Source organism: Oncorhynchus nerka, linkage group LG19 (assembly GCF_034236695.1).
Source record: "Oncorhynchus nerka isolate Pitt River linkage group LG19, Oner_Uvic_2.0, whole genome shotgun sequence".
In the NCBI taxonomy this organism is placed as follows: domain Eukaryota; kingdom Metazoa; phylum Chordata; class Actinopteri; order Salmoniformes; family Salmonidae; genus Oncorhynchus; species Oncorhynchus nerka.
In genome coordinates, this window is record NC_088414.1 from 18516464 (window position 1) to 18533430 (window position 16967).

General features: G+C 43.4%; 1 protein-coding gene across 2 annotated transcripts in view; it reads right to left on the bottom strand.

Annotated features, from left to right (window-relative positions):
* The window catches only part of LOC115101135 (ephrin-A5-like), a 51379-nt gene extending 40989 nt beyond the window's left edge, over window positions 1-10390 (bottom strand). For both annotated transcript variants that reach the window (XM_029620374.2, XM_029620373.2), the window contains exon 1: window positions 9293-10390. In XM_029620374.2, the coding sequence (XP_029476234.1) occupies window positions 9293-9417 (125 nt within the window). In that variant the 5' untranslated portion in view covers window positions 9418-10390. The remainder of the gene's footprint in view (window positions 1-9292) is intronic.
* Window positions 10391-16967: the final 6577 nt, after the last annotated feature.

The following is a 16967-nucleotide window of genomic DNA, read 5'->3' on the forward strand; positions in this document are numbered from 1 at the left end:
ATATCATCACTTTATTAGATGACTGTTGGTCGTATTCAAATGATATAACGATGGAAAATAAATTGTTATCTATTTCTAACAACTAAAGGTTTTCTTTAAAAAATGTAAAAGACGTTCATTTATCAATTGAAAATGAAGGCATTTTCGTTGATATATTTTAGTCCATTGAAAAAATTCTACGTTATTAAAAAAAATGATCTAATATAGTTGTTATTGTCTCACATCTATCCAGTACATCTGGTCCCTCTTGTCTGTCCCATAGTACTATAATACTATTGGGAATGATACTGAGTGGTTTCAAGCTCTGATCGCAGCATCGTAACCAGGAACACAGGTATTTCAGATGGGTTTCAGGGGAAGTCCTGCAGCTTTTATTGCAGTTTTTTGTTGAGAAAGGTAGTCGACTGCTTCAAAGTGGGACAGGACAGGTTATCTGTGACCAGGCCTCTTTGTTTAGTAGACAACGGAGGGTTATTTGGCCATTAGTGTCTCTTTGTAGTGACTTGTCTAGGTGTGATATCCAGCACAGCCAATCTCTGCTACATCTAATGCATGATAAAGGAACAAAGATGGTGGAGACAATGCCTTGTGACTGACGCAATGTACCCATAAACACCACAATCCAGGCTCATTCACATGACCAGTAAAATGCCAAATGACTTCAATTATAATCAATGTAATGTAAAAGCATAATGCTACACATTCTCTATTTCAGTTTCATTTAATATGAGAAAAGGCTAATAAAACCTATGACAAACTTAGCACATCATCTGCAGACTACAGACTGCTAACTGCGGTCGGTTGTCTGATTCACGGGGAACGTAGTATTCTGCTTCGGCGAAGACTTCTTATTGGTGGGAAGATGTTGAGCTGTGATTGGCTGGGAGGGTGACATTCTGTGTCGAGCTCCACGCACCAGAGGACGGGGACCTGTTACTCCAGATGTCCTCTCGTCGTCCCCTCCAATGTTTGCAGTCGCACGCACGCGATCCCTCGCTCCGCCTGGCTGCACCCTCTCATCGCATTACTTCTGCTATTCTAACTCCGCCATCAATTATGCACTAGAATAACTGAGGGACCTGGCGGAGCCAAGACATAAAGGGAGATCATCAGCCCGGGCCCTGCGAGCATCTGCCTGCTTGTTCCCACTGTGTTGCCGTGAGGAGTGATACGGGTGCCAGGCCGCCGGCTCAGCTAGGGTACCGGACACCAAGGCACAGATACAGCTATGCTAAGCTAGACTAGGGCACAAACGCAACATGGCTATGACACAAACACAGCCAAGCCATGACTATGTTGCTTCTACCATTGTTTTCAGTCTAAACTAACGTTGTACATGCTTTTGGAGAAATGCATTAAAATCACAATCAAAAAAACTTTGGTTAATCATATCTAAAGCTGTTCGTTGTCTCCTAAGGATCTTCATGTTGAATTAAACAAGGGGCGGAGCCTGTTCAGTAAGGCTCCCAGGATTCTCAACCCGACTTTATTTCTTGAAAACAAAATGGAGTCGAATTTGGAGGAAAATGGCGGTCTCTGCTTCCCTCCCCGTCACAAGACACAGCTGGGAGTCAGGCAAAGAGGAGAGAGAGACACCTATGAAGACAGAACAAATCCTAGCAGTCTGAGATTTCAATCAACAGTGCTAAACTTGGGGTGATGACAAACTCATATGATTTCATCGAAGTCTCTTAACATCAAAGAAACATGGGGTGAGTGAGAAAACATGTATGTATTATGGAGTGAGACAAAATGTCGACCCCTGCATTAAAGTCATGGCGGTCCTGACCTGGATTTCTTCTGGTTGCGTGTGAAGGTTTGCTGTCCAGGCTCTACTGTGAGATCGCAAACAGCTTTTTAATATTTCATGGGTTCCAAAGCACTGAGCATGCTCAAAGACAATAGGAGGACATACTCTCTGTCTCCATGGGCCAGAAAGCCACACTAAAGGTCCTGCAAAGTCACATCAAGTTAACGAAAAGAACATTGTTCTTCCCAGATATCTAAATGTCACTTTTTTTTAAATTTACTCAGAAATCACATTATCGATGCCCTTTACCTCATCTGTCCACGGGTGCCTGAAACGCCACAACTATGCCAAAGATCATTGCGTACACTAAGCTAACCCAATATATAAGACTTCTCTTAACATGCTATGAAAAATAATGAGCTTTCATCAGATAAAACAAAGTTTCATCAGACAAAGGTAATATTTACTTCACTTGAACCAAATTAATTAAAGAGGAGGAGCACAGTACATTCAACCATTAAAAAATGTTTTCAGAGTGTATCAGTAATTCAATCTGATCTAATCAGCAAATACAATGGGGTGAAAAAATAATACTACACACTTCATCTACCCTGTTTGTCTGTAAGTCTGATGCAATCACAGAAGAAATTCTGTAGAAGCAAAATGTCTTAATCCCCTCCCCCCCAAAAAAACAAGACCTTGAAAGTTAGTCACCAATGAAATTAGGAAACTTTGCCTCTTGGAGAGGGATATTTGCTTTTTCTTTCATTTCAAAAGCCACATTGACCCAAATAAAGTTCCCGAAGCATTACACGGATGCTTGGCTGTAATCACATTTGTTTTATATCGTGCATACTTTCCGGACAATTTGGATTCATTTGGAATAGTATATACTAAGGTCTGTAAAACACAGCACCCTGTGCCAATGTGCCTGGTGGGAGCCACAAGCATGCCAGGTCTGTGTGCCATAGACCAGAGAGTAGCACTGGTGGAATTCCAGTTAGCAACACTAAAACAGCCAAACTGTCACGACCACACCCTTCTGTTCTGGAGCTATCTCAGACTGAGCACTGCGAACAGCAATCATGACTAATTACTAAAGACAGAGGACGAGCCAATCCTCTGTAAATAACCAGGCTTTAGGCCAGGGGTGTCAAACATTCGGCCCGCGGGCCAGATCGAGCCCACGAGGTAGTAGAAAATGTAGGCCCATTAGAAGTGATAATGGACCTACATACATACAGTTCCATACAGTTATTGCCAGATCGCTAATAATCACTCAAATGAACGACAGTCAGGGAGCATCAAAAGTTCCAAAAACGATGAATAGAGGACTATTTTTGACATATATTTTTGACGGTGGTAAAGTATAACACATTGAAGACCGAACGCAGCCCTGGGCGAAATGAGTTTGACACCCTTGCTCTAGCCCTCCAGCTGCAGAGAGCTCAGCTATGGTCGACAGAGGGAAAAGAGATCCTTCCGGTTCTCGTTCTGACTCTCTCTCTCTCTCCCCATCTCTCCCCTGATTTGCACTGAGACAATTTGTTCTCTCCATTTACTTGATCCATTTAAAGTCTGCAGTGCAAAATGCGTCCTTGACTTCCTTTCCTCGGGGAGAACGTTCTGCAATAGGAGGCGTGCAGTAGATAACGCAACGCTACTGCAGCTCACCGCAGGAGAAACTGTTCAGACCCTACACTTTCTTGGTGGATTCTGTTTGTGGCATCCATTTTCATTACCTTGGCCTTGGCCTACTGTACATAGTCCTCTTTCATTGTGGGCTTGTTCTGCTAAAGCGTACTGTAAAAGGAAGCTCGGATAGCCACTCACCACTCTACTGCACAGAGGCCGTCAATACAGAAGCCTTCCCCGCACACCACTACACTGTCTGTCAGGAGACTTTAGGGACTCTTTAGGGCCTTCAAGCGGCAGTTCCAGAGGCTTTACTGCAGTCATTAGGGGCTGTGCCTGATTAATGTGAATGGTCAGGCAGGCCCTGGCTTTCTGGGGGAAGAACAGAGCGGGGTGAAGGGTCCCACAGGAAGTGTTTTGTGTCTCCACACAAAGGGAGGCTGACCTCTTAAGCCCCTTAGAGCCTCTCTGCAAATACCCTCACTGGTGCCTACAAAGACACAGTGGACGCCATTTCACCACTCACATTTAAACAGCACACAAAAAGCCCCGCCGAGACTTAAACCTTAAGAAACAGCAGAAAAATGAACCTTGGGAGCGCTGAAGTGAGACTTGGAGATTAGGGGCTGGAGGGTTGGCTCTAATCCACTGACTGGCCCACGCATATTAAATGGCGGATGCCGACTTGCCGAGCTATACCACCGATCGGAAAATTGACTGAAAACAAGTTTACGGAAGTTGCTGAGAATGTGATCTGCACAAAGTTTAACAGAAAGAGCATGGCAAAGACTTTCTATCCAAAAAGGGATTAATTGTGTGGTGCTCTGAATATTGAATATTCCTGTAAGGTAACAGAGAAATCCCTACTTACACACAGTTAACACAATAAATGTTCACCAACAAGACACCCACTTAAAACACCCTCCTCTTTTTAGTCCCCGTTAGTCAAGCAGTGGCAGCCTTGTTAGTTTGAAGAGACTGACAGGGCCAAGGCACCTTTCTCTGTGTGCAGGGTCACAGAGCAGTGGGACAGACTGCTTTCTCCACAGGACTATTTTCCCCTTCTTTGAGGGCCAGGACAAATAACCTCACTCTCTGACGCCAAGAGTTCCCTGAGAAGATGGCTGCAACATGCGGCTCCATCCACAGGCTAAGTAAGGGCAGGTGTGGAAATACCGGTTTTGACCTCATGCACGGGGCCCATGGCATGGCCACTATTTCCCGGGTAACCCTGTGTCCCATCTCCGGAAGCTTCTGTTACCCCTGTGGACTGTGTCTTGCTCCCGTTGTGTGCCCCTTCCCCTTCGCCTCCTTACGTACTCTCCCTCACAAGAGCCTTGCCACAACTACCTTTCTCTCTCCCACTCCCCTCTCCTCCAACTCTCCCTATATGCCTGTCTCGCTTTAAGAGCATGCATAGTTAGAAGACGGCTATGGGGCCGCTGAGTACGATAGGAACAATAGTGTCCTTTCACGCGGTCTGGGCTGGGGCTGGGAGAGGGTTGCGGTCCTGAGACCCAGTCAATCTTTGGACGTGGCTGCTTTTTGTTTCCGTTTTGTATCCAAGCGGAACCCAGCAGCAGGGAGCCGGGAAAAGGCTGATGGGGAAAACAAAGGTAAACACGCTGAAAAATGCAAACGGAGCAAACTCACAATGCCACTGGGAAACTATCACAACATCAACTTGTCACAAACTGGAAAGTGGTGTATTGTTTCTTAAGTGGAGATTAAAAATGTTACCAGAATAGAGAAAGCAAACAGCCAAGGTCATTTCGCTGAGAGGAGAACTATCTGTGTCTGTAAGGGCAAGGATGTTATGAGGTGGAAAGAGAAGCCACTGAGTCATTTTCACATTTCTTAGGTGTCCTCACAAGGACTGCAGAACCAAATCAAAGTATACCAAAGTAGTGGAACTGGAAGACAGATGAAAAAGTAGTTTGATTGTCTTTGATAAATATGTCACATCTGTTGTAGAAAGATTTGAGGGGCATTAACGAAGCTTAAACTGCAGTCCCTAGGGTGACAGTGCTCTTGTAGAATGCTGAAATCCCTCTCCCCAGCTGTCAGGTCGTTAGTCCCACCCAATGAGCCTCTTTGATGAGGAAGAGTATCAGTTTCCATGGCATCGGAGACACAAACAGCAGGAAGATTAGGGACTCAGGAATGATTCTCCACTGATCCCACCTATTAGCAACAAATAAACACCTTGCCACAGCAATGGTTGCATGTGTCCCATATGGAGCCTGGCGGTTTTAATTAAGCAACTATCAAACTAAATACAGGCCGGTGGGGATTTCTCTAATGCTAACTCATCAATGGGCAATAATCTAATCGTTAACTTTACTTACAAATTGTGTTTTTAATTACACATGTATTAACACAGTATTAGTGAAGAAAATGCATGACTAGCCCCTCCACCGTGTTTACACAACATTCACGCATGTATGTTAACCAACAGCCATCCAAAGATAGCCCTTCTCCTCCAATCTTTACAAGACATTTTATTTTGTGGCCGAGCAATTTCTATAGCTAATTACTACCAATATAGCACATTCCTATAAGACGGGCACTTAAAAATTATGCTCTCTTAAAATGTGTCACTAACAAGTCAAACAAAACACTCGGACTTATTATAATATAGGGAGGGTTATTCCATTTTATTTCAATCCCTTTTTGACTGCACCCCTTTTGATTTGAATGAAACTTTCCATACATATTTTCCCATAGTAGAAGTGGCCATCAAGTGACTTTTTGAACCTGAATGCCAAAACATTCAGGAGATATAGGTGCCCAAAGTTGACCCATTTTGCATACCCCACCATACCATGAGACATCCATGTCTTAATCACTGGAAAAGATAAATGGTTGAGTTTGATAGCATTTAAATGCTTACAAAAACAGTTGTCAAACTATTCCATAATTTTGTGATTATATATATATATATTTACAACTTTTTTTTATCCTTTAACGTCAGTTATCTGAAAACGCGGTCAACAATGATTTTTTTTTTCATTTTCGCACATGTAGTTTAGACCCTATTTGACATAATCTGAGGTAATTGTGTTGTGCCCGCCATCAGTGGTCTGAAGGGACAGGTCCATTCTATGAATTCTATTTCTATGAATGAAATGACACCCGCCCTGTATTCAAGAGTATGCTGAGTCTCAACTGATGGCGGGCACAATGCATGCACTTCAGATTATTTTTAATTCAATAATTTATTACATTGTTTGACAACCCTGTTTGTAAACTGTTAAATGGTATTAAACTGAACCTTCAATCTTTTCCAGTGATGTCTTGTGGCATGGTGGGGTATGCAAAATCTGTCAACTTTGAGAATCTGTATCTCCAAAAAGTCACTTTCATAACACTTTCACCATGGGCAAGCACTGAACGTTTCATTCAAATCAAAGGGGATGCGGTCAAAAGTGGATTGAAATCAAATGGAATGACCCTATATCCATTGTAGCTCAGAAATGTTATGTCTCCTCAACAAGCACTTCATTATTTTTTTAATGAAGGTGATTATAATGACTTGAGCGCCTCACTGTCACTGATTGAGTCATTTGCACCTCCCAGCATGACTGAATCCTTATCATGGTTACACTACTGTTCCACTGCTTTTGATTCCCACTGTTGGAGTGTATCAACAAAGTGCATCAGAATGTTGAGAGGTTTTTCTTGAGAGATATTGGGAGGGAAATAGGAGCAACGTTTATTAAGCGCGCAACAAACATGACACCATCAACCTACATGAGTTTTAAACAATAGAAAATGTCTTCACCATTTACATTTTTCACGAGTCACTTCCCATTTCAATTTCAGAGTCCCTGTAGGGGATTTCATGAATGGCTGAGTATGGACTGCAGGACTGCAGGGCTGCCGCGTTGGGTGCCGTTTTTCTACTGTGGTCAGAAAAAAAGCCTCATCTGGAAGTTGTGACTATACCCCAGCAGGCTTCGGGCTCTGATGGCTGAGTATAGTTACATTACCCAACAGGGGCCACGGGCCCAAGGTCTAACACAGAGCATGGTTATATTAAACGGCAGGGTCAGGGGCCCCTGAGTCTTAGCGTGGTGCATGGTTACATTATACAGTGGGTTGGGTTTGGATTAGGCCCCTGAATGAGAAAAGGAGAGTCAATTTAGAGTTAGTCATTTATTGACTTGAGGAGCCCTATTCTCCTCAGACAAAACCCAGGCAGGGTGCCGTTGCATGGCCGTCACAGAGCCTCAGAGGAGAGGCAGGCTCTGCCCTGGGCTTAACCCTGACTACAGTCCCCTCTGTGCTGCCATGTGATGGTTAACCCAGTGCCTGCTTGATTACCACAGAGTGTGTGACCTCAGCATGTGTGTGTCTCTCACAGGAGCATGCACCACACTGGGCCTGGGCACTGCTGAAATACCCCTCTGTGTTCACCTCGTTGTCTGCCCCAGCATGTGGTTGGGTGGCAGGGTAGCCGGGACGGGGGGCATGGCTTTGGAGGAGCAGGACTTGGGAAGCTGGAAAGCTTTTTGTTTTTTTTGGTTTGGCAGGAGCTGTTGGAATGAGCTGATGCCACTATGGGAGTGCATCAAAGATGTTATCTGTTCCAGGAAAAGAGGTAGAGAGGCAGAGAGCCTTGCCTTTGATGCCATTTGCGTTAATATCTCACCCGTTCTCTTTCTTCTCCTAACTAGCTCATTGCACACACTTTGCCTCAGGGTTACCACAAAAAGACAAACAAGTACAGCATCATCTGTTGATTCCGTGCAAAGCAAAATCACCCCAACGGACCAGTTTCTTCTCCCTAAGCATAAATGTTGAGGAGTCATCCCGAAACTGTCAATGTCAGGAAAAACCTGATAAGGTACAAAGGTGATATGTTATGCATGACACGAAGTGGTACACTCAAACTACAAACTATTTTCTGAGAATCAGGCCATCCAGTGTGAATAACAGTTAGTCACCTGGGGAGTCAACTAAAAGCTGTAGGCTACCTGAGAATAGTATTGCACAATTAGCATCTCTGTCAAATAGCAGTCACATCTGACCATTCCATTACAGTGGGTAATTACAGCCATTGCTTTACCCTTGTGACCACACTAATTGGCAACTTTGAGCAATTACAATAAAATACAAATGGCAGGTGGAAACCTAACTGAATATTTCTTGTATTTTATTGTACAACCATGAGGAAAGCCTTTTAACATGTTATAAGAAGGCACAAGTGTTGTGGGTTTTTGTTGTGCGTCATATGCAAACGCCTTATCATTTTTCCAAAGAAAACTGGCTGATAATATTGAATCTTATTCAAGGCAACATTTTAGATGTGTTGAACAGACACTTGGATACATTCGTAGCCAATTCGAACAGAAATCAATAGCTATTGCTGCTACAGAATAATTGTCCTACTGTCGAATCAGTCAAAGTGAACGCGTTAAGAATCCGACTCACACACAGAATATTTTAAATGATCAAACTAACACCCGATTTCCCTCATTCGAGAGATAAGCCACATCATTTTCCATTAGTTAAATTATAAGCCTAAAATGAAAGCCTTTCGCGGCAACAGATCTGTGGAAGCATCCAGCAGAACCAGGATAATATTAATAATCATTCTGGTGTATTTACAGTATAGGATATAACAAACTTATTGATGAGATAAGATATATGTCACGCAACATACACGTTCGTCTTTGTAAATGATTGCCAATGTGCATCAATAAAATGTATATTTAGGCTAATACACAAGTGAATCATGGTCAGTATAGTAGGGCAGAATATTTAAAATTCACATTGTAACAAATGTCATATGGTCTACGGGCCATCCACCTCCAACCAATGTCATCAATTAAGTTGATCCCGCATGAAGTTTGTGACCGTGGCCCATCCCTGACACACATTGCGGTTACGCACGAGACTCACCTGGGGTTGGTCCGGTTCCAGTAGACCGCATAGCGGTCGGACACCACCTTGGAGACCGGCTCTTGGCCGTAGACACACGTCCATAACACCAGCGAAACGCATAGGATCATTTCCATCTGCGGCATGGCTCCCGAACTTGGACACGTCAAGGTCCCTCTCGATGCAGCGTCTGGCGCGGTAGAATTCTTCAAATGAACCGAGTGAAATTAGATTCACATCTGAAGGCTTTTAAATTATAATTGCCTTATGTCTTAGTTGACTGCTCGAGTATAACGCATTGATTGGATTATTTCACGAGGCAGTTATTGTGCTGAGGCTTGAATTGACATTTGTAAAAAAAGTTGTTTTTTCATTCAGTAAAAAAAAGCAATGCCAGTTTGTGGAATAAAAATGATTGCAATTGGTGGGTAAATGTCTTGATTATTAATTAGTTGAGGATCCGTTTAAAAGACACTATTTCAGTCATTGTTTTTGTCGTGTATTCATGGCAACAAGAGCATCCTCTTCGACCGCAGAAGATGTGGGATGTCACATATATTATAAACATGAATTTTTAGCTTTATAATAGTTTTTTCCTGTAGTCGGTCTACCACAGCCTACACAAATGAATAATTATTCTCTCGGATCAACTCTTCTTTGGGCACCAATAGTTTCTGTAACCATAGGCCTACGCAGCGTTGAATTGTTGATTTTCAAGTTAATAACAGCGTGGTCCATGCATAAATATGCTCTGAAATGTTTATAGAACATTTGAATAATAATTAACTCCACGGAACCAGCCGGCTACAGACAGTGCCAAATCTTCCTTTACTCGCGCGGCTGTGTGTCCGTGTCGTCGGCGCTGTCGCTGTATTGTCACGGCTGAACAACCGCTGAAGAACTAGGAGCAGCTCTTTCCTTGAACCGGAGTCGTTCAAATGTGCCGTGGCAAAAAAAACGAGTTCATAAAATCCTTAGCATGGACACAAATATTTCTAAGTGTCGCTTGAAATGAGGCAAATATAAGCAGGAGCGGTGGAAAGTCGTGTAGTTCAGCATGAAGAAATCAACCCATGTCAGAGCAGCTCTCGCTCGGCCATGCATGTTCCCCACTGTGCCAGCGCGGGTACAGTTTCAGTCTCTCGCACAGTCTCATTGGTTTGCATTTTGAATGATGGGCGTTTCGCTTACAAAAACAACATCCCTCCTCCTGAGGAGGTGTATCTGCTTCAGTGCTTCCTCAAGCGACAGATAATTTATTTCACAAAGTAGACATACTGGGCACGAGGGCCATGGACCCTAAACGAGATGATAAAGATCTGATACCATCTCCGCAGGTCGGTCACAGGTTTACACCTTTCACCCAGGTTGATGCTGTCTTTACGCACACATAACGTATTTTGAAACGAACCATGTTTTTCATTATACAGCATTGTGGAAACCTATGCTTGCAACTAACCACTGAGTCGTATTGCCCGCTACTGTAATTTCTATCATCCCTTGAGATCAAATAGTTCATTTACTACACATTTAGCTCCTGTGTTCAATTCCATTTCGATATACCAGTGTGTAGAATGAACAGTTCAGTTAAACATGTGAATAAAGTGACATGTGTGTGGCACTCTGCATTGCTTCCTACTTTTTGTCAATGTATTCAACATTCAAACATCGGGCAAAGGCAATTGCTTACTGTTCTACCCTGTCTTGCAGGGTTTGCTGATTTGTAGGCTTGGCTACAGACTGATGCGCCGTATCGGTTTTTGCTCATACCATGCTTAACGCAGTAGCCTTCCAATGTTTCTTGGCGCCCCACAGTGGAGAACAGGATAATCGCTTATTGGAAGGTAGGATCTTTAAAATAAAGTAATTCGATTCAATATCAGGTATTGTGTTATGTTTTCTATATTTGTAATCAATGTGATTATTTTAGGATTAACATCATAGGCATGTAGTAGGGCCAATTGTTAAGGTATTTATTGTGTATTTTACAATGGGTAGATCTAATCCTGAATGCTGATTGGGTAAAATCACATTCCTGCCAGTGTCAATTTAAGCAATAAGGCATGATGGGGTGTGGTATACGCTTCGCAGAGTGCCTGGACACAGCCCTTAGCCGTGGTATATTGGCCATATACCACAAACCCCTGAGATGCATTATTGCTATTATAAACTGGTTACCAACGTAATTAGAGCAGTAAAAATGAATGCTTTGTTATACCCGTGGTATACGGTCTGATATACCACTGCTGTCAACCAATCAGCATTCAGGGCTCGACCCACCCAATTTATAATCTACAAATTACCACCGGCTAAATCTATGACGTTAAAATGACTGTTTTACTCTGTTCCATCTGACTGCGCAATCCACTGTCTAATCAGCACAGCACAGTAAATTATAAACTTGATGTCCACTAGAAAAGCATCTAGACATTATCTCAGATTTCTTTTTGACTTACATTTAGTTTTCAACAGCAGAGATTTGTATGAACCTTGCTGTCTGTCTCTCTGACATTTGCAACATTGTTTCAATATTCAAATTAGATCTCCAGCTGTCCCATAGTAATGAGCGTGCCGGGAATCGGACCGAGACAGACAGGCAGCGTTTCTCAGCCAGTCGAAATCGTGAATCAGCTGGCATCATTTTTATGGATTGACAAGTAAATGTCAATTTAAAAAAGGTAAAACGAAATAAAGTGCAGCTAGTTTGCAGTTTTTCTAGATTCAGTTTGAAGTGATTGTGTTAGTTATGTTGTTGGCTAGCTCCTTTGAACAACAGTGTCCTGACGAGAGAGCACACTTTCAATGGCAGGCGAAATCGCGCCTAATTAGCTCATTGTTATGGATGTATACAAATAAATGTCACTAGAAAACAGCTTAAGCAAATGCAGCTACTGTTGTTATGCTGGCTGCACGGTTTGACCTGCCTGTAAATTAGCCGTCGTTGGCTAGCTAGCTAGCAAGGGGTGAGAACGTTGCCAGCCAGTATGTTAATGGAACATTTAGAACGAACGACTGAGTCGCTTCCACAGATACAGAACAAAAAGACTGAACAACTGGGTAGCATCTCCGGCAACCGAACCGATAGAACGAACGACCAGCCGGCTTGGGTAGCAACCCTAGATTTGTTAGCCTATACTTAAGTGATAATGCCCTCGAAGATGGTTTTTGGAGGATATATCCTCCAAACACTGGCTTTTTGGGCATTATTACTTAAGTATAGGCTAACATACCATCCAGCAGACAGAATGGCAGTACTAGACACAGGAGGGTCTGGTGCGTCAAAGATAATCCCTAGTATAACAGTACCATGGAGGAACCTCACCTTAAACCCTGGATATTCAACCAGAACATGAATCATTCAAGATCCAGAACATCTCAACATTCCTAACCCTAACATTTGCTAAAAACAGTCGCCAACTCCTGAGTACCTTATTAAGTTCAACCATCCAGTGGTTTGGAATTGAACTTGGCTCTACACATAGCGACACACTTTCCAAGGCTGAGATCCCGAAGACATCTGTTGCTTATAGTAATACAGTAAACACTATATTTTTGCAGAACAAATAGCCTGCGTTGCATACAAATACACATAGAAAAGGCAATTATATTGATGAAATCTGAGAACCTAGTTTTGTATGTAGAAAAGAAACCATTAGCATAATCACACAGGACAATTAGTGTAATATGTTCCTTTGGTTGTGTTTAACTCAGTCTCACACTGTGTTTGTTTGGGTGGCCAGTCTGGCTATGTGTGATGTGTGTGAGCTAGTCACCAACAGGCCCAGTCTCTCACCCAAGCAGACAAATCCATGAGCCTTAATTACCTCACCATCTCCCCAGCTAAAGCGCCTGTCCTACTTCATTCATGCACCATATACATCCATGTCACGAGAGACAATGGAGTCATTATGAATTAGGGTCAGTGGAGCCGCAGTGTGTGCCGGCGCGATACACAGCGCCGCATTCTAATGTGCCCTCTTTCTCATGGCCTTGCGCGGCTGCCTCTGTCACACACGTAAAGAAATATCATCTCTACCTGCCTCCACACATGAGCTACATACCACACACACATACAGAAGGAGAAGGATTAGATTGGATCTGCCGTGCACAAATGAACAAGAAATTGCACGAAAAAGGCAGTGATGGGAAAATGGCTTGTTTTTACCTTTTCTTCCTATATGGGTTATTGATATTTCTCATGACCCATTGGCATCAAACCGGCACTGTGTTTGTGTTATAACACACTCAAAATGCCCCTAGAGTCCTATTCCGTTAGCAAGGGATAATACGGCCGTAATCACATTGTAGCTGTGTGTGAAACCCGATTCCCCCTACACATCTGATAACCTCCACTGTAATGGTTATGGATTCACTGAGGGTCAACTACCTGTTCACAGTTTAGTGGGTTTGAAAGGTGTAAGACACAGCATAGCGGTACTTTATCCTGAGTTTGGTTTACTGCTGGTTGTTCTGGCCTGGCTAACACCTGGAGAGTCATTAGAAAGGACGCCGATCTATGCTAGAAACTGAATGATGAATGGAAATGTCTTTCTCTTCCTTTCTTTCTCTCCCCCCTCCATCCTCTTTGACCGCATGTCATGCTAATGCTAACTACTCATAGAAAAGTAAATGTTTATCTCTCACCCGGTGGAGCGGTTTATTTCTCTGTCTCTCCCCATCACTCCTCTGTCCAAAAGTCTACTGTGACCCATTCCAGCTGGCCACTTTGCTAATACAAGACTATAGCAGAGCTAAGGTGAAGGATAGCTCCTAATAAAAGAGAGATGCCGAAAAGTGGTAGAGTAACATAAGTTCAGAACAAGAGAGAGAGAAAGAGATGGATAGAGAGATCAAATCAAATCAAATGATCTTTGTCACATGCGCCGAATACAACAGGTGTAGAACTTACTATGAAATGCTTACTTACAAGCCCTTAACCAACAATGCAGTTCAAGAAATAGAGTTAAGAAAATATTTACTAAATAAAATCAAATAAAAAATGAAATAAAAAGTAACACAATCAAATAACAACAATGAGGCTTTATACAGGGGGTACCGGTACTGAGTCAAGGTGCGGGGGTACAGGTTAGTCAAGGTCATTTGTACCTGTAGGTAGGGTAAAGTGACTATGCGTAGATAATATACAGCGAGTAGCAGCAGGGTGAAAACAAAGTGTAAATAGTCCGGCTGGCCATTTGATTAATTGTTCAGCAGTCTTATGGCTTGAGGGTAGTAGATGTTAAGCAGCCTTTTAGACCTAGACTTGGCGCTCCGGTACCTCTTGCCGTGAGGTAGCAGAGAGAACAGTCTATTACTTGGGTGACTGGAGCCTTGAAAAATGTTTGGGCCTTCCTCTGACACTGCTTAGTATGTAGGTCCCTGATGGCGGGAAGTTTGGCCCCAGTGATATACTGGGCCATACGCACTACCATCTGTAGCGCCTTGCGGTCGGATGCCGAGGAGTTGCCATACCAGCCTGTGATGCAACCAGTCGATGGTGCAGCTGTATAACTTTTTGAAGGTCTGGGGACCCATGCCAAATCTTTTCAGTCTCCTGAGGGGGAAAATGTGTTGACGTGCCCTCTTCACGACTGTCTTGGTGTGTTTGGACCATGATAGTTTGTTGGTGATGTGGACATCAAGGAACTTCAAACTCTCGGCCCGCTCCACTACAGCCCTGTCGATGTGAATGGGGGTGTAATCGGCCCTCCTTTTCCTGTAGTCCACGATCATCTCTTTTGTCTTGCTCACGTTGAGGGAGAGGTTGGTGTCCTGACATCACACTGCCAGGCCTCCCTATAGGCCGTCTCATTGTTGTCGGTGATCAGGCCGACCACTGTTGTGTCATCAGCAAACTTAATGATGGTGTTGGAGTCGTGCGTAGCCAAGCAGTCGTGGGTGAACAGGTGGTACAGGAAGGGGCTAATCACGCACAGTGGCATTGGATGAATCTCGGAACATATTCCAGTCTGTGCTAGCAAAACAGTCCTGTAGCGTAGCATCCACGTCATCTGACCACTTCTGTATTGCGCGAGTCACTGGTACTTCCTGCTTTAGTTTTAGCTTATAAGCAGGAATCAAAAGGATATAATTATGGCTGGATTTTCCAAATGGAGGGAGAGCTTTGTATGTGTCTCTGTTGTGGAGGGAAGGTGGTCTAGAGTTTTTTTCCCTCTGGTTGCACATGTGACATGCTGGTAGAAATTAGGTAAAACTGATTTAAGTTTGCCTGCATTAAAGTCCCTGGCCACAAGGAGCGCCGCTTCTAGATGATCATTAACTTGTTTGCTTATGGCCTTATACATCTCGTTGAGAGCGGTCTTAGTGCCAGCATCAGCTTGTGGTGGCAAATAGACAGCTACGAAAAATATAGATGAAAACTCCCTCGGTGGATAGTATGGTCTACAGCTTAACATGAGGTACTCTATCTCAAGCAAGCAATACCTAGAGACTTCCTCAATATTAGACATCACGCACCAGCTGTTATTGACAAATAGACACACACCCCCACCCCTCGTCTTACCAGACAGCTGTTTTGTCCTGCCGATGCACGGAAAACCCAGCCAACTGTATATTATCGGTGTCGTCGTTTAGCCACGACTCGGTGAAACATAAGATATTACCATTTTTAATGTCCCGTTGGTGGGATGGTCTCCAACGAAGATCATCCAGTTTGTTATCCAGTGATTGTTTGTTGGCCAATAGAACAGACGATAGAGGTGGGTTGTCCACTTGCCGATGAATTCTCACAAGGCACCCCGATCTCTGCCCCCTGTATTTTTGTATTTTCTTCAAGCGAAGGACAGGGATTTGGGCCTGGTCTCGGAGAAGCAGTATATCCTTTGCGTCAGACTCATTAAAAAATATATATTTATCTAGTTTGAGGTGAGTAATCGCTGTCCTGATATCCAGAAGCTCTTTTCGGTCATAAGAGACGGTAGCAAAACATTATGTACAAAATAAGTTACAAACAATGCGAAAAAACACACAAAATAGCACAGTTGGTTAGGAGCCAACCAGCGCCATTATCCCTCAAGATAGAGATAGCGAGAGAGAAATAGAGAGAGAGAGATAAGAGAGACCGAGAGAGTATAGGAGATGCAAGGAGACAAGGTGATTTTGATTCCGCAAGCTGAAGTTCCGTCCTTGATCTGTTCTTGTCTATTAATGTTCTGTATTATGTCATGTTTTGTGTGGGCCCCCGGAAGAGTATCTTCTGCTCTTATAATAGCTAATGTAGATCCTAATAAATACCAAATACCAACGCTGTAGAAACAGCATACATGACCATTGGAATACAAACATACACACAGAAGCGCACACGCACACACAAGGATCAGAGTCGCGGTCGTTACATGGGGAGAAAAGACTCACATCTGTGGGTGTCCGCTGTTGGAGAATCAGAGTGGGTCAGAGCCAATCAGCCTCAGGCAGTCACATAGCAAAATCAATGGGGTGGCAGGTAGTCTAGTGGTTAAGAGTGTTAACCAAAAGGTTATTGGTTCAAATCCCAGAACCGACTTAGTGAAAAATCTCTAGATGTGCCCTTGAGCAAGGCACTTAGGCCTAATTGCTCCTATAAGTCGCTTTGGATAAGAGCGTCTGCCAAATGCTTAAAATGTGAAAATGTCCAATCAGCTCATCCATCTGTTCATATTGCCCTCTCAGTCCACTGATAACATTGTTCTCTCATCAG